The sequence below is a fragment of the Giraffa tippelskirchi genome, chromosome 13 (assembly GCF_054371585.1).
Source record: "Giraffa tippelskirchi isolate mGirTip1 chromosome 13, T2T-mGirTip1v1.2.pri, whole genome shotgun sequence".
Classification (NCBI taxonomy): Eukaryota; Metazoa; Chordata; class Mammalia; order Artiodactyla; family Giraffidae; genus Giraffa; species Giraffa tippelskirchi.
Genome location: NC_137287.1, coordinates 107,119,332 through 107,144,113, shown reverse-complemented (window position 1 = coordinate 107,144,113; position 24,782 = coordinate 107,119,332). Strand labels below are relative to the sequence as shown.

General features: G+C 53.0%; 1 protein-coding gene across 50 annotated transcripts in view; it reads right to left on the bottom strand.

The window, feature by feature from the left end:
- EPB41L1 (erythrocyte membrane protein band 4.1 like 1) overlaps positions 1 to 24,782 on the bottom strand; it is a 179,608-nt gene that overhangs the window by 19,866 nt on the left and 134,960 nt on the right. For 16 of the 50 annotated variants that reach the window (XM_081560085.1, XM_081560084.1, XM_081560066.1 and 13 more), the window contains 8 exons: positions 24,055 to 24,273; positions 21,749 to 21,836; positions 21,065 to 21,217; positions 19,057 to 19,154; positions 18,430 to 18,605; positions 16,994 to 17,142; positions 13,463 to 13,645; positions 150 to 254 (listed from right to left, as the gene is read on the bottom strand). In XM_081560085.1, the coding sequence (XP_081416211.1) occupies positions 150 to 254; positions 13,463 to 13,645; positions 16,994 to 17,142; positions 18,430 to 18,605; positions 19,057 to 19,154; positions 21,065 to 21,217; positions 21,749 to 21,836; positions 24,055 to 24,273 (1,171 nt within the window). Of the gene's footprint in view, positions 1 to 149; positions 255 to 2,020; positions 2,432 to 3,513; positions 3,622 to 4,129; positions 6,134 to 10,470; positions 10,576 to 13,462; positions 13,646 to 16,081; positions 16,118 to 16,993; positions 17,143 to 18,429; positions 18,606 to 19,056; positions 19,155 to 21,064; positions 21,218 to 21,748; positions 21,837 to 24,054; positions 24,274 to 24,782 lie in introns of all 50 variants that reach the window. The other 34 variants (XM_081560058.1, XM_081560062.1, XM_081560061.1 and 31 more) reach the window with 14 other exon arrangements.

Sequence of the window (24,782 nt, the reverse complement as noted above, 5' to 3'; positions counted from 1 at the left end):
AATGAAACTTGGAAGCACCTCAGCGTTAAAATTGTGGCGCTGGGGGAAGCCAAGGTGGCAAGGGCTGGCCAAGGGAGTTTGCCACGGTGGGGACGCCACACTCCAATGCCCAGTTTCTATGCTTGGGCACATAGGAAGGCACAGGTTACCTGGGTGGTGTCCACAGCGGCAACCCTGGTCTGCAGTACAGCCTCCGGCTCAATCTTCTTCCTGATGGCCAGGCTGCTGACAGTCATGGTTTCTGTTTTCACGGGCTGTAGGGAGATGAGGGAGGAACACTGTGTCTCAAACCCTAGCATGGTTCCTGCTCACAGGCAACTGTGATGTAGGGTCAGCAGGTGAATTCCAACCCCTGCTGCTGGCTGACTTTCCAGAGGGTGATGCAGGCCAGGGCAAAAGAGGCCTGGTGTGATGTCACAGACAAACAGCCTGGGAAGGGAGCCAGACCCATCAGCAGCACCCAGACAGGCTGCCTGTGACCCTGCCACAATACAACCTCATGGTGGTACGTGCTGGTTGCAGGCTACCATTAAGAGAACATTCACTATTCAGTAAACATGCTCCTTGCCGGGTCTCACATCCAGCATCTTCCTGATATACACCGTCCTGAATGACTTCAGGGGTGATGCCACCACCTCCCAGCCACTTTGTCTGTTCTTTAGAGCAAGAGTCACACACCTAGAGGCCTGGGGGTGGGGGAAGGGGCAGGCAGCAGATGGAAATGAGTGAAGTGGGCTTGCTGAGGACGGGGATGAAGTGGAGAGCACACAAGGTCCACTCAGGTTTGGCCTGAGTGACTGGATTATCTGATTTTTTAAATGATATTAAAAAAAATCCTTGGATCTTACATTCATCGCCCTGATTTTTAAACCAACGTCAAAGAAAACACACGAGCCAGCCAGATCTGGCCCGTGGGCAAACAGATTACAGCCTCTACTCTAGAAGTCTTATGTTAAATGATTAGTTTCTTCTGAGCCCACCATCGAACCTAGTTCATGGCTATAAACACAGCAGGTGCTAACATACGTGAATGAAAGAATGAATGAATGAATGCCAGTTTTCATCAGGTTGGGAGGATGGTAAGAGGGGGCTCTTCTATTAATAGATGGTTATAACTTAGAGATCTAGCCATTCATTCAATTAACCATTATTAGTGCTTGGTATGTGCAAGCTTAGTGGAATTGCCAACTGGTAGGAGTGCAGACCTGTCAGCCAGTAACCTGACAACTTGTTGTTATGATGGGAACGGAAGCAAGCAGAGCAAGGGGGCTGAGCAGGGAGCAACGCTTCTGCCCTGGGTGATCAGGAAAGCATTCACTCGTTAAGCAATATGTGAACTCGGTCCTGGAACATGACAAGTTTGCAAGGCAGAGAAAGGGAGAAAAAATCTTCTCCAGAGGGTACGGTACGGAGTGAAAACCCAGAGTGGATGAGCTCCTATTTCAATGCCTGGAACATGGGGGAAGGGAGAGTGTGGTGGGAGGAGGCTGGGGCTGCAAGGGACGCAAAAGCAAAGGACTCGGGACCAAAGGTCCCCTGAATGAAGCACTGAGAGCAGAAGGCCCAGACCCAGTCTGTCCCCTTGTCCCCTTCTGCAATGACGTTTCCGTTTCTCTAGGAGTTGCCACTGTTCCCCCAAGACCCCAGGCCCCAGGGATCAGAAACAAACATCTGGCTTTCAGAGCAGGCCACAGGCGCCCTCATGAGTCCACAAGCACACGGTCTCTGCAGGTGCCATGCAACGCAGGCAGGGGGAGGAGTCGAGTCCGACAGGACTGCCTGTCGTCACTTGACCTCAGGCAAAAGATGGGGTCACGGGGTTAAAGCGCCCGGGAGTGCACGTTAGGGGTAACCGAGCTGCCAAACATGCGAGCACAGAACCATGCTGCTCTGCAGAGGGGCGGTCATGCAACACGGATCAGAGCTTCCGGCTGGCGGCTCAGTCTTCTCACGCGTGGCCGAGGGCCCTCTGAACATGCAGTGCCCGGTGGGCCCGGTTCCCGGTGACACTCCACTGTACCTCGAACTGGGCCATATCCGGGGTGGAGCAGGTCCCATGGTCTGGGCTGTCCTCCAGGCCCCCGGACTCGTCATCCTGGCTGGGGCCCCGTTTGTTGAGATCCCGGGAGAACACCAGGCCCTCGGTTTCAGAGTCGCTCTTGTCTCGGTCAAGCTCAGGCAGGCTGCGGGAGAAGTCTTCAAAGGCGCTGCCGTGGTAGTCACCGATGACTGTGAAGTCGACCTCGGCCTCCAGGCTGGACGTGGAGCTGACGGTGATGCTGGAGCACTTCCGCTCAATGGCCAGGTGGTTGTCCTTCAGGAACACGGCGTCCCTCTCCTGGTCTTGGTCCTCGTCTCCCGTGTCACTTTCTGGGGCCCTGGGCCGTGGCGGTTTGACCTTCTCCTCGGAGCCCTCCCTCAGCCCTGCTCTCTATGGCCAGATAAAATCAGAGGAATGGCGGGGTGTGGGATGGGGGGGGAGAGAGAGAGAGAGAGAAATCAAGATGGTGAATGACAGAAGAAATCTTGGGGCCAGTTGATGCCCCCAAATGAAAGAGCAGGTCAGGAAAAGAAAAACACCCCCGGAAAGGTTCTTTGACACCATAATAAGCTAAAAAAAGAAAAGAAAAGAAAACACACACACACACACACAAAGAAAATTTCTCAAGAGTGAGGACGCTCCTTTCCGAGGGTCTCTCACTGATGGCAAAAGCAAGTACAAAGCAAACATCCTGCCAGTGGGCCTGGACAGGAGGCTCCATCCAAGGTTTGGATCTGGGAGTTTATCAGAAGCGGCACTGTGCACGAGGCAGGGATGGGAGCCCGGACCCCAGGCCCATCCGTGCAGGCGGACATTGAGGAGACAGAAACCAAGGAGGGAGGCCCAGGGACTCGGGGACACCCAGGGTGGGGAGGCAGAGAGGCTGGAGCCAAGAGCTTTGAGGAACTAAGAGGAAGCCAGCACAGTTTTGTCAATTCCACTGAGTCTCGGTGGGCGGAGTCAGCATCGTCTAGAGGGAGGAGCCACACAGGGTAATTCCTGGGCGCTGGGTGCTGCAGCCCTTCACCCTGAGCTCCATGAGTGGAGGTTCTGGTCAAATCAGTGCAATTGACAACAGCAGGCCAAGGAAGTGCTGGAGGGGGACCAGCCACTCTTGTCTGACATACATACCTCTCAACTTGGCCTGTCAGGGATTAAATACCACACACACATTTTTGGCTGTTTTATGACATTCTTTTTTTAAAGACCAATCTAACATCCACCAAATATTTTTTTTAAAGTACTTGGCTCCAGGTTCTAGAGATTCAGTAGGCTTAGAGATTCACTCGCAAGACAAGCCTCCGTTCAGCCAGTTTCTGGAAGGTTGAGAGGTGTGAGGACACATTCCAGACAAGCCAGAGGTGAGCTGCCACAAGAGGCGCTGCCAGAGCAGGTGGGGGTGTGAAGGCCGCGAGGCACCCTGGCCAGGCGAAGGTGACCGGGTCATCAGGGCACCAAGGGGCTGCAGAGACCTGAGGGCCCGGGGGGCTGGCGAATCTCAGGTGCCCCCCCTTTCCTGGGGGGTTTGCCGCTAAGCTGGTGACCTGCGTCTCTTGCCTGACCGCGTCTCCGGCTTTGTTCTGGATTAGAGAAGACAGTTAGTCTTAAGGAGGCAGAAAGGAACTTGGCACTGGGACCGAGAGGGAACCAGAAGCGAAGGATGGAAACCTCTGGACTGTCAGCTTCCCGCAGGCAGGAGCACCAGGGAAGGGAAGAGGATGAAAGAAGATCGTTGGACAAGCCAAGCAAAACGGTAGGAACCCAGCAGGTGGGGACAGCAAGGCAAAGCGAGTGTGTAGTTTGCTGGAGGTGGTGCCACCTTCTCCGCCCGGGCTGTGGGACCCTCCCGGCGCTGGGTCACACCAAAAGCCGAGGGTCTCTGTGGCTAAGCTAACATGGGCCAAGCAGCTGAACCCGTTATTCCGCCTGGGCCACACTCAGGCCCGTTTAGGGAAGAGAACTCATAGGGTTGGACAAGCAGCCTCTGGTTGCGGTAATGACGAGGGGCCACGGAACCATGCTTCTACAGAACTACGCGGCATGCGGTCAGCTCCCCGGCAGGGAGCAGTGGTGGGGGCGGGGGCTCACGTGGCCAGCTCCCCCAGGGGCTTCCTCCAGTGTGGTTTCACAGCCTGGATTGGTGGACACGAGCTCGACATCCTCGCGTCCTTCCCGAGGGAAGGATGTAGAGACGCCCTCCTGGAGGCGGCTGGGAGCTGGCAGCATCGTTGAAGGCTGTGTGGCTGTGGGGACAGCCAAATCCCCTGGGGGCTGGAACTGGACACATCCCAGGTCAAAACGCTTACTCCGCTGTTGCTCTGCCTGCCCCGTGGGGGCCTCTGAAGACAACTCGTGGGCAAAGGCCCTGGTTTCCCCCAGACCTGTCCAGCGAGTTTCAGCTCCATGGGTCTCAAAGATGCGGATTTTGTTGGCCACGGAGGTCTTGCTGATATCTTCCAAGGAGCCCTCTTGACCCCCAGCCTGGAGAGAGGGTGTCTCCCTGTGCTTCCCTGCAGGGAACACCAACCCCTCGGCCTCTTCAGAGATGATTCTGGGCTTCCTGCTGGCGATGGGAGGGGCCCTGCGCTCCCCTCCTTCCGTCGGGGTCACAGCCAGCCCGACTCGGTCCTTGGGCTCCGGGCTCTCTTTAGAAGGATGGGCATATTTGAGAAACACAGGGGGCTGTTTTCCAAAGGGGTCCCTGAGCTGCACAGGCTCCCCTGACCCACGAGGGGATGAGCTTGGAGAAGCTGCCTCTGGAGAAATCTGAGCCGCAGATGGAAGCGGGGAGGTTGGGAGCGGGGTGATCACTTCCATCTGAAGGAACGCTGGGACCTTGCTGTCCTCTGCTGCAGGTTCTCCTGTGTGGGTGTGAACCGGTCCCCTCTCTTCGGGCAGGAAGTTGTGTCTGTCTGGCCTGGCTGGCTTCCCGATGTTGCCAGGAGGGATGACCCATGGAAGAGCAAAGACCTGGGGGTCTGGACGCACGGCCCCTCCTCTGTGAGGTGAGTGGTTCCGTTCTCTGGGGGGGATTTTCTCAGCCTTTCCCATCAAATCTCCACTCTTGGGGGCCTCTTCCTCAGCAGCTTCTGAGGATATGGCGTGGGCAGCCTCTCCTTCCACCCCACACTGGGCTGTGTCCCCATCCTCAGCGAACGTCAGCCCTGGAGAAGGTCCCTTTCCGAGCTGCTCAACAAAGACCTCCAGGTCCTCTGGCTGGTGGTTCCTGGGGGGCCCTGCCTCATCCTCCGGGGAAGCTGAGGGGGCAACACCCCCATGGTGCTTGTTCCCAGCAGCAGCAGAGCCCCACGGGCCTGAGGAGTCCAGCTCCAATCTCTCCGTGAGCCCCTCCACCAGCTTCCGTCTGGTCTCCCATTCGGATGGGGCATCTAAGTGCTCTTCTCTCTCCTCCAGGGGTGGAGGGAGGACTTGATCTTCAGCATCTCTCTCTCCGTAGCTGAAGTAGAAGCTTCTCTCTGCGAAGGAAGTGTCGGTTTCGTCGCTCGAGTCGGCTCTGGCCTCTGTGTGGGCGGGGTCCAAAAGGAACGACCGGAGTCCTGCCAGGTCGGAGGCTGGAGAGGGCACGTCCACCTCTGCGGGTTGGATGCCAGAAGAGGCAGTGGGCCTTCCACGAGCCTGGAACTCCTCCAGCTCCTGCCTCAGCTCTGCCAGGCCCTCCAGCTGATCATCAGAGGCCGGGGGCTTCCTGACCGCTACCTCTGCAGCATCCACCCTGAACTGGGAGCCCTCCGGGAGCCTTCCTGCTGGGGTGCAGCCTGCAGCCAGAGAAGCCCTTTCTGGGCATCCCCTGGCCCAGAGGGCTTCCTCCCACATGGACTCAAAGTCTTCAGGGCTCGCAATCATTCTTCCTGGTCGCTGGGTGTTTGCTCTCCTGGCTCCCACCTTCTCTTCTGTGGCCACTTCCACCTTGAACTTGTCCACCAGGATGTCTGCCTTGGAGAGTCTACCATCAGCAAGGATGCCGGCGAGGCTTGAGTCGCTTCCTTCCTGCTGCGTGCTGGTCACTTTTAGGAGACTGAGCTCTTCTGGCCTAATGTACTCTCTCTCTATAAATACCCAATGCTCTGAACCCTGCGTTTCAATTGGAGCAAGAAGAGTTAACATGAAATATCAGGCACCTGAAGAACGCGTCACTTTTTCCCTCTGCAAGAAGGGGCCAAGGTCAACTTGTCCCCAGAACCGGCAGGGCAGAGGCAGGCATGACAATGCCGGTCAGCCGCATCAAGGATCAAGGCTACTCTTCCCATCAAGGCACCCAACCAATTATCTACTGACTCCCCTCAACCACCACCCTAACTTGATAAAATGGGGTGGGGGTCTCATACCCTCCCCGTGTTAACCATGGGGAAATGAAGATCTGTTGATGATCCAGGACTCTTTCTCTTTAATAATAAAACTGTCAGTGACAGAGGGGAAAGTAGCTTACATCACGTGGAATCTTTGAAGGCTAGAGCCAAAAGAACTCCTAAGACTTCCTCCAGTCCAATTTTCTCCATGTACTGAGAAAGTGGGTAAACCGAGGCCTAGAGAAGGTCAGTAACTTACTCAAGGTCATGGTCAACTGATGGTAAAGTCAGGAAAAGAATGCTTGATTTTTGATGCCTGAGAGCATGGTCAACTTACAGCCAACAGAATATGGGTCCCAATTGTGATCTAATGTCCAACTGAGGGGGAAGCACTGAGTTGAGTTTCACAGGCCACAGCCTGAAACCTTTCTGCAAGAGCTAATTGGAATGAAAGAGATTAGAGTGAAAACTGCCACGGGGCCAGATCTAGAGGTCAGTGCCAGTCACCATAATGGCTTAAACAGTTTGAATTCTGTGGGGTTCATTCCCAAAGAAACAAATACCAAGGCCTATTTTTAGAAATGACTTTCCTGGTAGCTCAGATGGTAACCCACATGCCATGCAGGAGACCCCAGTACAATTTCTGGGTCGGGAAGATCCCCTGGAGAAGGGATAGGCTTCTCACTCTACTCTTGGGCTTCCCTGGTGGCTCAGTCGGTAAAGAATCCGCCTGCTTTGTGGGAGACCTGGGTTCAATCCCTGGGTTGGGAAGATCCCCTGGAGGAGGGCATGGCAACCCACTCCAGTATTCTTGCCTGGAGAATCCCCATGGACAGAGGAGCCTGGCGGGCTGCAGTCCATGGGGTCACAAAGAGTTGGACACGACTGAGTGACTAAGCACACACATTCTTAGAGAATTCTAATGAAGTTCACAGAAAGAATGGAAAAGGACTGACTGGAACACATTAGAGAAGAAAAACATCTAAAGATCCAAGCATCATCATCAGTCAGAAGCACTGAGTGTGTCACAGTTTGCCATCAACGAGACAGCCCTCTGCCTTCCTTAGAGTTTCTCAAACAACACTTAAGGAGGGAAGAATGGACTTTTAGAATTGTCATTAAAAAAAAAAAAAGGCAAGAAGGCTGGGAATTCCCTGATGGTCCAGTGGTTCCTGATGGTCCAGTGGTTAGGACTTAGTACTTTCATTGCCAGGGGCCTGAGTTCGATCCCTGGTTGGGGAACTAAGATCCTATAAGCCAAGCAGTGTGACCGAAAAAAGAAAAGCAAGAAGGCCACTGGGATTTTAATCTTGCAACCACAGAATACTTTCTTCACATGAAATCTTGATGGCAGTTCAGTATGTAACATGGATACTGGACTGCCCTGATGACACTGGAGGTCTGGGCTGCCCGAGTGCCTCAGAATGTCTCCCTCTTTTGAAACCACTGCTCTGACACAAGCCCACAGGTGTGGAAACTGAGGTCTGGGGTAAGTAAGCACCATGCCCAAGGTGAAAGAGTGAGCCAGCGATAAAGGCAGGCCTAGAACCCAGTCTCTGGCTCCACATCCTACGAAGAGCTCAATGGTAAGATGTGTTGAAAATTGCTCCCAACAACAGAAGGGGGCAAGTTTCCATGAGCTTGGGCTCTGATGCACATGAGCATTTGGTGAGGAATCTGTCAGATCCCAGAAGATCTGAAGCGTTCTGAAGGATCAAGGGAGCATGGTCAACCCTCTCACCTCCACCCACCAGATCCACTTTAGCAAAATCTCCATGACTGTCAAGGAATCAAACCTCATGAAAAGAATCTTGTCAACAGGAAAGAGAGAGACAAGGAAGGGGGAGGGTCCAGATAAAGTCTGCATCGGTTTCTGAGATTTTCCTTCAGGTTGTTAAGCTTTCAGGACAACAGCACTTGAACCATCCCAGAGGGAAGAACTTTGAGAGCCTACAAAGCCTCCTTTCTCTTCTATTTGGGAAGCAGGCAGCTTTAGCTGCTCCCATTTCAGTTTGTACTGACATCATCACCTTGGCAATCAATGATAGCCAAAGATAGTCCGTGAGACCACTTCTGGAGCATCCCTGCCCCGAGTTTAACTGGAAACTAGTTTCTAGAAACCAGAAGCTTAGGAACTAGGTTGAGTGGGGTGGAAACTAGCACAGAACAGAAAGTTTCTGCAGGAAGAAAAAGGGAAATACACCCTTATATTTAGTTACTATGTGCCAGGCAATGTCAGCCCTTTGGAGACAGTATTAAATTTAATCCAAATGGAGACCTGCGAGGCAGGTCCTGTTACCCTTATTTCAGAAGGGGAAACTGAGGCTCCCAGAGGGAGGAGAAAGCTCTGCTTCTAACAGGTAAAAATCCTGAAGAGAAAAAAAGACTGAGCAAAAAGAGGAAAGCTTTGGCCTTCTGACCGGATTCACGGGATGGACGATGTCAGAGAAGCCTCCCTAGCCGTTCTTTTTCACTGAGCCAGGGGACCTTTAGCACCTGCTCAGAGCGCCCCCTGCTGTCATATGGGGCCACTGCAGCAACGCTGGCCCCCAGACAGAAGCAGGGAGCTGGGAGCTGGGAGCCAGGGCAGTTCTGTTCCCACACAAGCCCACAGGAAGAAAATCTCCAGCCAGGATTCTGCTGACTTCAGGCTCTTCTGGGTCCACCTGGAGCTCTGGATCACATTTTGGGCCCTGCTCTTTACAGGAGATGCCCCCGCCCCAAGCAGGGGTCCAGGACAAGGAACTCTCTAGAAACCAAAGTAGAAGCTGCTGAAGAAAGTGGGAGTTGGGGGTGTAAAAGGGATGCTCAACTCTGAAGGGTCTTCCTGGAGGAGGATGCAGACCAGATCTGCAGGCGCCAGGGGGCAGAGCAGCTCGCAGGCAGGTGACTCAGAAGGGCAGGTTATAATTCAATACGTAAACTTCCCAAAGGATGATTGAAGACAAAATGGGATGCTGTTAAGAATGGTGAGAGTCCCCCTTGTAGAAGGGGCTGGATGGACCAGTTTTTGGGATGCCAGTGAAGGATGTATGTGGTGCCTCAAACAAGGGCACTAGTGCTTGGCTCCACTCACATCTCTATGTTCCAAGACATCACTGCTTCCCTAACCTTGGGATGCTGTTGATTTCTGTCCAACTTCTCTCGAGTGCTCCTGGTTTTGTTTTTATTTTTACATTGAGGAAAATTTCAGAGTGTAACTGTGATTTATGTTTTACCATTTATGTAGCTGACTCACGTCTCTCTTACGGCTCCAGGACATTTCTAGCAGCTACAAAATTTTCCTCTGGGAGTATAGAATACTACATGCCCTCACACACCCTCTGCCAACAGAGAAGGGTTGGCTGTCAGGGAGAAGGAGGTTTCACCCAGATGATCAGTTGGTCATCCTTTCCAACCCTGTCAGTCTATGAAGTCCCAGCAGAGAGGGACGATGCAACCCCCTGCCCTGGACCTCGATTCCACCTGGCTTCCAGGCAGGGGCACAGGAAGTTCTGAGAGCCCTTGGCCTGCTGTCATCCTGAGCACAGAAGCAATGCCCTCCTAGTTTAGAATGCTTGCCTGAACAACATCCGTACAACCCCAAAGATGCTCCCTGGAGAAAGACACCCACTTCTACCTGCCTGGAGACCCTGACAGACCCAAGCTCCAAGTGGAGTTTAGAGAAGATGGAGGCAGGGGATGGCTGGACTAACGAGCCACAGCTAGACTTCACTCAGGCCTCTGAGCAGAGACAAGACCTCAGGGCAGAAGAAGTTAGGTGCCACGACCCCTGATCCCAAGCCTAGCAGTCAGAGTCTGCCTCCAGGTCACCTGCCTCAGTGGGGCTGGAGAGGTCATTTCTGCCTTCCCTTTTTAAGCCAAAGGTGACTCAGACTATTCTGTCGCCCTTGAATGGTTTCAGTCCTGTCCTTCCTTAGAAACCACGGATGAGGGATGGGCTGGCCCTTTATGGATCCCTGGGAGGGGGGACACTCACTTATCACAGCATGTGGACAACATGGGGTACCCACTGTTCCCACCTGCAGGACAGACCCTGGTCCAACCCCCTCAACCCAGAGAAAGGGCTTTCTTAAGACCATGAAAGTGGTTCTGGGTGGGCAGGGAGGTGATGACAATAACCTCAGGCGACGCTGCGAGGCTTTTCTGAGTGAACACTTCCAAGCCTATGGCCGTCCCAGGCTCAGGTGCCAAGTCCTGCTGAGAGGTGTCCTGGGTCCTCTGGGACTGTAGGGGAGGCCCGGGGCCGGAGGAGAGAGAAAGAGGGAGGAAGGGAAGGAGAGACAGAGAGGGAGAGAGACAAAGCAGGAGAGACACACACACAGAGTCCGTGAATAGCCCAGCTTTGTAAACCCCGCATTCTTAGGTCATGAAGGAGGCATGTGGGGGCTGCAGGGTGAGATGGAAAGTAACCTGGAGCCATTCAAGGGAGGGAGGCCCATGGTCAGCTGCCAGCCAGCACCTGATCTCGGGCCTTCACCACCTGCCACTCTCGTTCAAGAGGTTTGGAGTCCTGTCACTCGGACTCTGAGTCCAAGTCTTCCCTGGGTGTCTTTGGTTGAGGCAATGGTTCAATCCTGCAGTTTGGGTCTCAGCCCCTTTTAAAAAATTATCTTTGGAACTTACTGTACCGCACATGGAACTCTGCTCCGTGTTTTGCGGCAGCCTGAATGGGAGGGGAGTTTGGGGGAGAATGGATACATGTGTATGTATGGCTGAGTCCCTTCACTGTTCACCTTAAGCTATCACAACACTGTTAATTGGCTATACTGTAATACAAAATAGAAAGCTTTTTTTAAAAAGTTATCTTTGGAAAAAAACCTGGCTTTGGCAGATGGGAACTTTATAGTATGGGGTCCCCATTTTGGTTTAAGTTCCTATCACTTTACCACTGGCCCATATGGGGCCCCGAAGTATATGAGGAGGTATTAGGAACTCTGGGTGACACCCTGCAGGATAGACCCAGAAAGCCCAGGTCTGGATCAGGGATCCTAGTTACCGTCAGCCAACGGCCCCGTGACTGTCCAGCACTTTCCAGTTTATAAAGTGCTTTATATCCATCATTTCATCCAAACTTCCCAGCAATGCTGTGGAGTGGCAATTTTGGTGCCCTTTTAGATGGTCTGACTAGGCAGTGAGGTCAGAGAGGTGATGTCACCAGCCCAAGGACCCAGTCCAGTCCTGGGCTACAGCTCCTCCCATTTCCCAAATTTCCAAGGGCCTCTGAATGCCAGTGGGAGCTGTAAGCCAGTTAAATTGTCCATCTCTCCAAGGTCAGCTCCTGCACCAGACACAGCACTACGCTTCTTACAGGGGCGGTGGGGCGGTGGGAGGTTGAACAGACTCCACCTTTCAGTAAGATGCACCTTCTGGCAGTTCCAGCTGTCACCAGCAGGTGGGGCACCCACCCCGTCAGAGGCACCTCAACTCTCCAGAGCCGGGTTCTCCCTGGCTCAGCCTTCCCTTCTCGGCTGGAGTTCGACCCTTTCAGAAGCCTGTGCATCCACGTCACCCACTTCAGGACTGAACAGAGGCCACCCGGGACAAGAGTCTCTCAGGGAAGTTAGGAGAGGGGCATGTAACTGGATCACTAGATCAGCCCCACAGCCTCATGCAGGGTCTTCAGGGTCCTTGATGGTGCTGGTGGGGACCACAGAAGCCCTCAGGGGGTGAAGACAGGGGCCCTCCTTCCATGACATCGGACTTAAAGGCCTCCAGAGCATCCGTGACTTTGTGAATCACCAACCAGGGGGCTCCTACAGCAGCCTCACTGGATGAGGCCCTCTGTCACTCTGGATGTCAAGGCCACTGGAGTACTGATTCAATCAAAGTGCTGATCTCGCTTATTAGATCACAGCTGCGTCACCGATTTTCAAAGCATTAAAGGGCAGCACACGCACAGCTGACTCTGTCCTGGTCTTCACATGATTTGGTCTTGCTCCCAGGCAGCTGTGATTTAATAGCGAATACAATGGCCTGGGTCACAAGAAAATCAGATTCCGGCTCCTCTTCTAGCAGCTATGACATTGATTAAGTCCAAGGCCTTCCCCTTTCTGATCTTCTGTGCCCTGTGTGCAAAATGATGACCTTGGACCAAGTAGGTTCCCAGGGTCTTTCCCACGTTTCGAAAGGATTCTGATTTGAAATTAACTTTCTGTCCCAAGCCTATCCAGATGAAAGAAGTAACTCACACTGAGTATCTAGGTCCTCTGCCGGTCCCTCCCTGCTTTGTCTCATTGGCTGCTCACAACCGTCCTAGGAACTAGGGACTTTTATTATCTCTACTTAACAGAGGTTCAGAGAGGTTAAGTAGCAAGCCCAGAGTCAGCCAGCTAGCAGGCAGCCGAGCCACTATATAAACCCAGGCACTCTAAGTCTAGACCTCAGATGGGTTTGAGATCAGTTAGCAGCAGCACTAGAGAGAAAACACCTAAGTGTCAACAGAGGGGAAAGAGTGCCAAGATGTAGCAGTGCTAAAAATAACAGTTTGGGATTATAAATACAAGAATTCTCAAGAGCCTTTCTCTTTTCCCATTGAAAAAACACCCCGTGCTCTCCACTCTGACCTTTTCCTGGAGCATCAGGAACAGTTCTGACTTTCCTAGAGGACCTGGTCCCCTCTGGTGGGTTCTGAGGATCCTCCCAGGAAGGAACACAGCCCCCACCACCTAGCCGTGTTTTCGCAACAGGCATAAATAGGAGTGGTTACTGGACAGAGCAACCAGGTTTCTTAAAAGTTAGTGTATGTGTGAGGATCTCCTTGTTTAAAATACTGATTCCAGGGTTCCACCACCAAATATTCTGATTCAGTAGGTCCGATGCAGGACCCCAGAACCTGCATTTCTAACCAGCACCCCATCTCCATTATATTCTGGCTGATGGAAGGGAAATACTCCCAGCTATGGTGAGTCTTTATAGCATTTCAAGGTGGCCCCTGAGGCCCAAGAATCCAAGATAGAGTGAATTTGCCTTCCTCGGCTTAACCCGCTGTCCCATTCCCATCAACACCTCAAGCAGCAGTGGGGTGTGGAGGGGAGTGATGAGTCAGGACATGGCAACCTTCCCCACCATCCTTATCCAAGGCCCCAGGTGAGGGGCTCGGGGTGAGACCTACCTCACTGACCTTCTCAGGGGTGCCCTTGGGGGAGGGGGAGGCAGGCGAGGAGGGCAGCCGGCGTTCCCGCTCCCAGTCTCGATCCCGGTGGATCAGTTTGCTGTTGGGTTCCTTCAAGGTCCTCTTGAGCTCATTGATGCTGGCCTGGTGCTTCAGCAAGACGTCCTCTGGCTTGTCTAAGAACTAGGGGTGCACGGAGAGGGCAGTCAGCTGTCAGAGGAACAGTTCCGAGGGGAGGATGCAAGGCGTGGGTGAAGATGGTGAAGATGGTAATGGTCCCTATTACCGCCCTCCATCAGCAAAGTGGGTCCCATCCACGGCCCCGTCTTACCCTCACAGCACACCATAGCCAAGCAGAGCAAGGATGATAAGCCCCAACAGGTGCACAAACCACCCAAGATTAAACAGAAGAGCAAAGAGCACTCAAGATTAGACAGAAGGACAAAAAGGACTCAAGATCAAGAAGAGGATACTTCTGGCCAAGTACCACCTTTTCTTCTCCCCAGACTGGCTCCTGGCATCGGAACACCTAAGTCAACTCAAATTCCACGGGTCTGGGTAAGTTCCCTTTGGTTTCACAGGGTGTGCCTTTCCTCTGGTTACTAAACCAAGCCACAGTGAGAATTCACCAACTCTGTTCACTGGGCTGCTCCAATCATTCCATGGATCCTGGTCCCCACTTCTGGCCAAGCCTTGGACCGCTGTGTTTAAGTAGGATTCTCAGTCTAGGCCCCTCTTAGCCCAGTGTGTGTCACTGCTCAGGCCCTGTAAGGCCCTTCTAAAACCAGGGACATCCAGGAAAAAGCATCCTGCTTCCATGCCAGGGACTGGGGAGAGATGACGTTCAGCATTATCTGCTGTGAGCCACTACTGCCCTGACCACACAGGATCTTCCAGATACCTTGTGGGCACCCACTCCTCAAGAGCAGACGGGGTGAAACACAGCTAGACGGAGAAACTGGGGCTCCGTGAGATGTTCAGGAAGACTACCATTAGAGACCAGGAAGCAGGGAGGTAAGTCCCAAGGCTGGGCACAGGAATGGAGCCTGGTGTAGCTGGAGTCAGAGATGTGTCCCTATTAAACTGTCAGGTTGGAGCTCTGGCCAGTGCAGAGTGAGACAGTAATCTGCCCTGAGTTCAAGTAAAGACCAGCCTTTGCAGAGAAGCTGGAAGTGGTCTGCCCACTTCTGGAAGGCAGGGCAGGTGGCCTGGCAGCCCATGGACCCTTATCTGCAAAGCTGTTTGAGGATTCAGGACAAGAAACAGACAATCTCAGCTCATGATAAATTCAGATCAGTGGTTCTGGAACAACTGCCTGGGAGGCAAGCTTGCCCTTGGACAAGGCTAGACACTTCCCCCGGGCTTATGTCTGACATCCAAGGATCCACTAGGACTGACTGTGAAGTCACTTCAGGAAGGAAACCGATGCCACGGAGGCTCTGCTTCCCCTCCAGACATCTGTCTGTACCTCCTGCACCCCTTCCCGAGCAAAGCTGCCCCAGGATGACAACTGTCTGAGAAATCAAGTCTGAGAGAGCGTGCACAGGATGGTGGGCTTGGGCCGCCATGAACCCAAGACGTGGCTGCTGACCTTCCATCCGGAAGCTGCCGCCCTGGCCCTGTGGGCACGTGGTGTTCCCCCAGGCTGGAGGGAGCAGTGGGTCCCCGAAGGCTAAGGGCCTGGGGGAAACCTAGTCTGAATGCCCTGCTGTGCAGACAGGGGGCGGGGGCCTGAGGGGACTTTCCCGAGACCCTCAAAGAGTCAGTGGCAGAACTGGGGCTGAAACCCAGATCTCGGGACCCCAAAAACCAGACCCTTCTGATGCCCCAGCCTCTGGCCTTTCCCTCAGTGGCCTAAGAATAGACCCACTTCTCTGGCAGTTAAGTTTCAAAGGAAGAGTTGGAGGCTATGTGAAAGAAAGGAGACGTGGTTAACACAGGAGGAGTAAGATGAGAGAATCAAAAAATGGGAGAAGAAGAGGAGGAGGAGGGGAGGGGGAGGGGGGAGCTTTCCTGGTGGAGCTGGAGCAGGGGGGTCCCACCGGGGTGGTGGGAGGCACACCAGGGGTCTGAGAAGACAGATGTGCTCTGAGGCTCCGCCCCCCCATACCCTGCCCCCCACATCTGGTTGCCAATAGATACAAAAAGCAGTTTGGGGTGGGATGCAGCAGACACAGATGAGGTGGAGGCATGAGAAGACAGTGGTGCAGGAAGAGGAGTCTAAGGAAGGGTTTGGGACAGGGGTCGGGGAAATGGGAGTGGAGATGAGCTCAATAAAATCATGGAGTCATGGATCGCAAGAATGGGAGGGGGGCGACACAGTGGGGATGGTCAGCAGGTGGGAAGCAAGCAAGGGGTGGTCTGGAGAGGCGGACCATGAAGCTGGGGGAGGAAGGGGTAGGGAGAGAGGGGAGCATGGCTGGTTGGGGGGCTGAAGTCTATCCATGAGCTTAAGACAGGGAGGGAGTGATGGCAGGTGGCCTTGGGTGATGGAGAGAGATGGCCGCGAGCGAAGAAGCTGAGATATGAGCTGGGATATGAGCCTGGGATGGACGGTGGTGACAAATGATGCATGGCTGGGTGGGTGGGGATGGGCACCCCCCCTCCCCCGCGCAGTACCTCCTGCTTGTGTCTCGGCGTGGTTTCCTGCTCCGGCTAGCGGGACGTGGGAGGAGGAAGAGGAACCAGCAGGATCAGTAGAGCAAATGGATTAGAGATAACCGCGACCGCCCTGGTCTAGCAGGTAGCCCGGAGCACCGTGGGAGGCTGGCTGGGCCACCAGCAGGGCAGTGAGGTCGTCAGAAGGTGCGGGAAGCAGGGAGCCCAAGAAGGCGAAGAAGGGGGTGGGAGGACCAGAGGCAAAGCGGGCAGTCACGCTCAGCCGATGGGACGTAGGGGTTCTGGAAAGTCATGCTTCTTGCAGGCAGGGTGTGTTCCGGGGCCTGTGTTCCCGAGGTGCGTGATGGAAACATACTACACCCGTATGTGCATGTGCCTGAGTGGGCACGCAGGCTGTCTGCACGTCTGGGTGCATAACCCTATGGGTGAGAGGGGTACACAACTGTGAGTGAACGCGTGTGAGTCTGAGGCCATGTGGGCCTGCATGAGCGTGTGCACAGGTTGGCGGGAGATGGGGGTGGCAGCAGGAGGTGTCACACTTGAACCTCACCCCTGTGGTCCACAGGGACACCCCATCACGGGTGGAAGAATGCTGTACAGACCCAGATCAGAGGCCAAGGGGAAAATCAGGAGTGAGCAAGAGGAGGCCAGAGTGCACCAGGGGGCAGAGTGTCCCTCCGGGAAAGCAGGGCCAAAGGAGGGGAAGGGTACAGGGTGGGCAGCATGCCCCAGCCCCACCTGGCAATTCCAGGTACAGAGCATGGCCCAAGGGCAAGGCCCTGTCCATGGTGCACTGCACAGCAAGGGTGCTTGGCCTCAGCTGGGGGTACCTGAAGGCCAAGGCTGAGCCTAGACCCAAGATCAGCCTCTTGACCCCCCAGGTCAGAGGAAACAAGAAAGCCAGCCTTGTACCTTTAGCTCCTTGATCTTGGTGGGGGTCTTGATCTCTCCCTCCTCAGCCTCGGACCGCCGCCCTCCAGACTCGCCGTCCTCCTCCCGCTTGTCACCGTCTGGTCCTGCATCGTGGTTCTCACTGACGGAGGCTGGGCGAGAGAACTCTGCTGAAGTGGGCAGAGATGGCCAGACAGCTGTGTGAGTCATCTCCCAGGTGCAGGGACCGGGAGCCAGCCCACCACCTGCCCAGCCACGCCTGGAGTAGAGAAGACACTCAAACAGCCCCAGCACACTGGGGATAAGGAGCCAGTGCCCCGAGGAGCGAGTGGGCTTTCCCAGGTCACGTGGATGGTGACTGAGCTGCCTCCAGCCCCAGCTCCTTTCCTGATTCTATAGCACTAGAGCCTGGGTTCAAATCTCAACTCCATCTATTCTTGGCTGTGTGACCTTGGGTAAATTACACAACCTCTCTGGGCCTCAGTTGCCTCCAGACTCGCCAAACAGTAGCTAATTCTGGCAACTGAGAGGAGGAACAAATAAGCTGATGTGTCTAAGAGAAGAAGTGGCTGGCACAGAGTGAGCCAATTCGATCAATGTTGGCTCACGAATGTTACTGTCTTGGGGGACTTCCCTGGTTTAGACTCTGTGCTTCCAATGCAGGGGAACTCAGAACTGCCTAACTCTCAATGCCCCAAGGGGCTCCTGAGTCTCTCCTAAAAACTTGTGTGCATATCCCCAGACAGTCCTGGGCCCTAAGGGGTGTTGATTTAGTAGGATCAGGTCAAGGTCTGAGACTCCTCAAGTTCACAAGCTCACAGCTGGTTCTGGTGCTACATTTTGAGAAACCCTGGTCTGCTTCATACAAGGGCAACTGAGCTGCGTCCAGTCCCAGGTCCTTTCCTGATTCCACAGCTTTAGAACCTGGGTTCAAATCACAAATCTATCTCTTATTGGCTGTGTGACCTTGGGTAAATTACACAACGTTTCTAGGCCTCAGTATGGGCAATTCTCATTGACTGTAAGGGCCCTTATCAACTCAACAGAAACGAGGGCAGTGGAGAGTGCCCTGTGGTTAGATGTCCAGAGCCCAGTGGAACCAAAAAAATGATTGGGAATAACTCTGCCTCTGGTAGGACATCACCAGCTCCTCACTGCAGTTACAATAAACCATTCCATTATGGTGACAAGCTGTGAACGGCTCAGCTTCTTAGGAAGGGGGCCCAGAATACCATATGGTGAACCTGGGACCCCAAAAGGCCACAGCTCAGGGAAGTTGTGAGAAGCCCAGCGAGTTGGCAGTGCCACATTCTGGCAGGAGGGGAACCTGGAGGCTGAACTAACCCACTGAGAGGCACTGGATGCAGGAGTGTTCCTGGGCCTCCAGGCTTGATGTAAATCAAGTGTGATGTACCCTCCACACACCCCGCTCCCCCAACCTCCAGTGCAGGGCATACCTCCATCAAGGCTGCGGGACATGGTGTACCGTTTGCTAGAGGAACGTTCAAAGAAGGGCGCGGGCCGGTCGATGAGGGCGCTGGCCTGGCGTGTCTGTGCCTGGGTCCTCCCACTATACCGGAACTTGGAGCCCATCACCAGGAAGCCCTTGGGTGGGGGCTCAGGGGACACCAGCCTGCAGGGCAGGGGTAGAGGGGTGGAGGTAAGGAGGGAGGACCAGACCTGCAATGCCAGACCCAAGGCTGGACCACAGCTGGCCTTCCAACCAGCTGTCCCACCAGCTACAACAACTCTTGTTCAATTGCTCAGTCATGTCTGACTCTGCGACCTCATGGACGGCAGCATGCCAGGCTTCCCTGTCCTTCCCCATCTCCGGAGTTTGTTCAAACTCAAGTCCACTGAGTTGATGATACCATCCAACCATCTCATCCTCTGTCACCCCCTTCTCCTCCTACAACTCTAAGTGGTCCAGAAGGGGAGAGGCTTGGGGAAAGAGGAGGAGGAGGACAGTTTTCCTAGAGTCCCTACTGGCTCCTTCTACGGACAGAACACAGACACTACCCACATCCACTCATACGGCCTCTAACTCAGCTCCAGCTACCCACCCCGCCGGGGGGCAGGCTCACCGGAAGAACGTGTGGTGCTCGATGCAGACCTTCCACAGTCTCTTGGCTGACCGGTGATTCGGGAGCTTAAAGCCAATCGTGCTCTCGAATTGCTCGTACTGCAAAACCAGGGAGGGCGGGTCAGAAGGAAGGCCTGAGCCCACTCCCGCCGCCAGTCCAGGCTTTTTGCACCTCTTCTCAGGCCTGTATGACTCTGGCCTGCTTATTTATTTACATAAATACATATATATAAATGATATATATGTATCATTTATTCATTCATTTAATCAATCAGGTGGGTTAAGCCCTTACTCTGTGACAGGTCCAGGGCTAAGCAGCAGAAACACCATGGTGACCAAACAGAAGTTTCTCAGGGGTTGGGGGAGGTTAGGGGGATCGATAAATGAGTACACAAGCTCATCTCAGATACTGATAAGGGCACAAAGGGAAGGGACAGAGATGTGTGATGTGACAAAGATTGTCTGAGCAGGCCCGGGGGTTGGATGCTACTTTAGAAAGGGTAATCAGGGACCTCCCTGATGGTCCAGTGGCTAAGACTCTGTGTTCCCTATGCAAGGGGCCCAGGTTCGATCCCTGGTCCGGGAACTAGATTCCACATGCAGCAATTAAAAGATTCCACATGTTGCAATGCAGAATGAAGATCCCACATGCCACAGCTAAGACCTGGTGGAGCCAAATCAATAAATAAATAGAAAGAAAGAAAAGGTTATCAGGGAACACTTTCTACACAGGGGATCTTGGAGCAGAGAGCTGGAGGATGGGAAAGGAACCCAAGCTCTGTGAGGAGGGGCAGAGGATTTCAGGAAGAGGGAACATTAGATGTAAAGGGCTTGGACAGGTGAGAGTTTGCTTACTCAAGGATCTCAGAGAAGCCCCAAGGGGCTGGAGTGCCACTGGTGTGGGGCAGCAGGGCAGAGACATGTGTGAGAGGCAGGTGGGCAGAAGAGTTAGGACTTGAGTCCAGGGGCCAAAGAGAGCCCTTGAAAGGCTCAAGTGAGGGGTGGGAGTGAGGTGGGGTGGGAGTGGGGTGGGCTTGGCTTGATCTGCTGGAAGGCACTCTTAAGCAGCTGTGAGGGAAAAGGCCTACAGTGACCGTGGAGGCCGGGGGACTAGTGGGAAGGAGAGTGGAGGGGTGGAGGGGAGACGCAGTAGCCAGGGCAGTGGACAGAGGGCCAGAGGCAGAAGGGCTCACCCTAATTCTAGAGGTAGAACAAAGTGGAGTTTGTGATGCATGGGATGTGGAGGGTGGAAGTATTCAAGTTTGCATGTGTGTATAATCAGGTGTGTGTGTGTGTGTGTACCTTGAGATGTGTACACAGTACCACATGTAAGCAAAACACAGGAACATGGACATGGTGCTGTTGTTATCTTAGTTGCTAAGTTGTATCTGACTCTTTGAGACCCCATGGACTGTAGCCCCACCAGGCTCCTCTGTCCATGGCATTTCCCAGGCAAGAATACTGGAGTGGGTTACCATTTCCTTCTCCAGGGGATCTTCCCAAACCAGGGATTGAACCCGCATCTCCTGCATTGGCAGGTGAGTTTTTAAGCACTGAGCCACCAGGGAAGCCCAGACATGGTCATACATTCACTGATCTGTGTAACCTAAATATATGTGGTTATCTTTTTATTATTAATTTTTTGCCGCACATGGCATATGGGATCTTATTTCCCTGACCAGGGATTGAACCTACGGCCCTTGCATTGGAAGTGCATTGTTTTAACCACTGGACCACCAGGGAAGTCCCTGAGTGGCTGTCTTTATAGGTACACTATTGTATGTGTGTGTGTGTGCACGCGTGTGCGTACACACACACATGCATGCATAGGCACACGCTGAAAGTGCAATGTCTATGTAGAGAGCCCCAGCAAAAGAGGGCCCTCTCCTCACCCAGCACCCAGCACCTCCATCTATGCATCCCAGGTAGGAAAAATCCCAGGCCCAGCTGCCAGGGCCCCACCATTTTAGTTGATCCCAGGGAAGAAGGGGTTCCCTAGGCAGGCTCACCTCCCCAGGCCGGATCTTGATGTAGAAGTTACTCCTCTTGTAGGAGATCTTGAGAATTTTGGGCCAGGCGAAGCGGTTGATCCTCAGCCGGTCCCGGTAGATGAGCAGGCCGTTGGCACAGACTCCTAACATGATGTCAATGCCCTCAGAGTCCTGTGTGAAAAGGGACCATGCAAGGACAGGCCTGGGGTCCATGCCTGAGGACAGCCTGCCACTCACCCCAAAACCCCTCCGTGGGCTCTGCCTGTAATAAGCCCTCAGGAGCAGGGTTTGAGCATCCATGTGGAGTCCCCCTGATGCATCCCTCATGGAGCATTCGGTTCATTCATTTTGTCATTGATTCACCCACTCACTTGTTCGATCATTTTCTGCCAATCACTCAATCATTCATTCACCCAGCAAACATTTAGTGGTACCTAGGCATACTAGGTCATATGCTATGTGCTCAGGATACAGAAATAAGTTCAGACCCATGTCTTTCCTTCATGAAGCTCTCAATCTAGTGGCGGCACAGACAGGTTCATAAATAATAAGAAAAATCATAAGGGTCACGGGGAAGTAAAGGGTTATGGAGCGTCAAGGAATGAGAAATGAGAAGACTGGCACACCAAGCCCTCCAGAAGGCCCTGGTGGTTCCCTGGAGGACACTCCCAGGCCCTGGGGAATCCCGGGCCCCAGCAGTACCTTGGCATGGTGCAGGTCTACTCCATACATAGAAAGCTTCTTGGCATTCTCTAGGAAGTGGATTTCTGCTTCTCCTGGGGTCATGCCCCTAAGGGAAAGAAAGTGATCAATGATGTCCATGGGAAAGGCCTGGGCCCGAGTCCTGCCAGCTGAAGGTGGCTATGATCAGAACCTGGGATTCCAGGAAGCAAATTTTCTGGAGCACAGCGCAGCTCGGACTTCCCGGTCCCTCCCCTCTGCTCTCAGTGCCAGATGGTGTGCCCCTAGCACCCCACTTCAGCCCACTGAACTCTCATCTCCTGCCAAAGCTCAGGGCCAGTCCTATTTCCTCCAGGAAGTGTTCAAGGGCTCAGCCGGGAGTCTGGAGTTTTGCCTCATTCTGCCATTGGGTTAAGTGTGAACCATAAATTCTGTTTCTTCATGACAATGAAACCACTGTGACTGACACTGCTCATTATAATCACCCAGGGGCTCCTGAATTATTACCCACATCAGGTATTTTTCTCAGAATTTTGTATCAGAAACCATTTAATCTCCCCTGAAGAACAGGTGCACATTCTCCTTTCTGAAAAAAAGAGTTATGTAATTCACCACGTTCCTTCTTTGCTTTGGCTGCCAGGAAACCGTATGCTCTGCACTTAGCCACGGCTAATATTTGTTGAGTACTATGTGCTGGTTATCATTCCTAGCACTTAACGTGTACTAACTCATGTGAATCCTCATAACAAGTCTACAAGGTAGATATCACTATTCTCATTTTATAGATGAGGAAACTGTGGCATAGACAGCTTGAATAACTTGCCTAAGGGCACACAGTTATTAAGTAGCAAAGTTAGGATTTGAATCCAGACAATGTGGCTCCATGGCTGTGTTCCCAACCACTTTGCTTCCATCTGTCTTGTATCCTCAGTTTCTTGTGTTCTGTCTACCTTGGGGAGCTGCTGCATGGATGCCTGGATACTAGAGGTCAGTCTGCTTTAAGTCAAAAGAGCTGTTAAAGCTGAAGTACTGGGGACTTCCCACTGGTCCAGTGGCTAAGGCTCCATGCTCCCAAGGCAGCGGGCCGGAGTTCAATCCCTGGTCAGAAACTAGATCTCACATGTCTCAACTAAAGGGCTTCCTGGGTGGCGCCAGTGGTAAAGAACCTGCTTGCCAACACAGGAGACATGAGAGACACTGGTTGGATCCTTGGGTGGGAAAGATCTCCTGGAGGAGGGCATGGCAACCCACTCTGTATCCTTGCCTGGAAAATCTCATGGACAGAGGAGTGGCAGGCTAAGTCCATGGGGCTGCAAAGAGTTGGACACGGCTGAGTGACTAACACTTTTGTATCATTAACTGGGTTCCCCTAACAAGCCTGGACTTGGAGTCTAAAGTACCTCCAGCTTAAAAGGACCATTTAATTCCAGGGGACCCTCAGGGAGGGGGTATCACCCTCATGGCAGGGATTTGGAAATGGAGGGTGCATTTTGGTTGTTACAATGACTGAGGGGGTGTTACAGGCATTTAGGGCCTGGGGTCCAGGGATGCCAAACATCCCACACAATGAATTCTCATGCCCCAAAACCAGCAGTTGAGAAACACCTGATAATCTATGTCCTTACAAATACAGGCGGGAAAAAATTTTTTTTTAAAATACAGGTGGAAAATGGGGCAGATAGGTTAAATAGCCAGCCCACCATCACCCAACTAGTTAACTATCTTCTAACTCCTGAAACAAGGTGTTTTCCACTGCACAATCAATGACTCAACCCCTCAAATCACAGAGCAACAATTACATGCAGTGAGTCTCTAATACATCACATTTAGTGCCCCTAGGACCCTTTAACATCGATTTTATTCATGCCCACTGAACAGATGAGGAAACTAAAGCATGGGGAAGTCTAACAACCAGCCCGAGATGCCCCAGTTAGAAAGTGGCAGAGCCAAAAGGTGAACCTGACTGTCTGGCTTCAGAACGTAAACCTGACCTTTATGCCAAGATGGAGACATCACAACACTTACCCAGGGACACATAATAGTTATTATTATGTTAATTGTGTTATTATTGTGTCCAATTGGCCGATCAAGAGACCGATTCTCAGAGACCAAGGACAGGGAATTATCGCACCCATATAGAAGTCATTTAAGGTCACATAGTGAGTTACCATCATTCCCCTCTGATGAGTAAATCTGCTCTCAGACACACTTCACGTTAGCAGCAGAACCAGGTGGGGTTCTTACAGCACAGCCTCTGGGGTCTAGCCAGGAAGGTTCTGGCCGATGGGCCGAGGAGCCAGGGGAGGCCTGGGTGGAGGTCCTCTTACCTGTATGTCTTGTGCAGCTCCATGATCCTTTCTTCCAGCTCCCGAGTCTGGTTAGGGGCGAAGCGGAGCTCGCTGACATAATTGCCCACGTGCTCCTCGGCGTCGTAGTCGCCCAGCTCAGCCTGCACGGCGTAGGAGCCCAGCAGAGCGTGCGTGACGAAGGAGCAGGGCAGGCGGCCCGTGATGATGTCCGCCCGCAGCTGCAGGCACAGGTAGTATCTGGAGATAGGGGAGAGTGGGCATGGGCACGGGGGGGCCCACTCCCTCCCTAGACGCCCCCAACCACAGCTTCCTATGGATCCATCAGCTCCAAACTAATCGATGCTCAACACAGAGAGGAATATTACCAGACATGCCATGTGTTAATACTGGCAGGTCATGTGTTAATATTCTGGGTGTATCTTAGAAGATGGTTATGTAACATTTCATGAAATGTTAAGCATTTTTGTTCATTTCCAAGTTTGATGGATTTTTCCTACTATGGGAACATTTTCAATTTCGAACTCATTTTCAAGCTAAATTAGGACTGCTTTGCTGGTTTAGCCATTTTTTAAAACTGTGATGTATTTTGAATTATACAATTAATATACACTTATTGTGGGAAAAAAATGTAAACTTTAGAGGTAATTCTAAATTTCCTCTTTATAGTCATCCTCAGTTCTAATCACCTCCCCCGGAGGTCACTCCTGTTATCCCTGTGGTGTTTAGACCTTTTTCTTCCATGGACA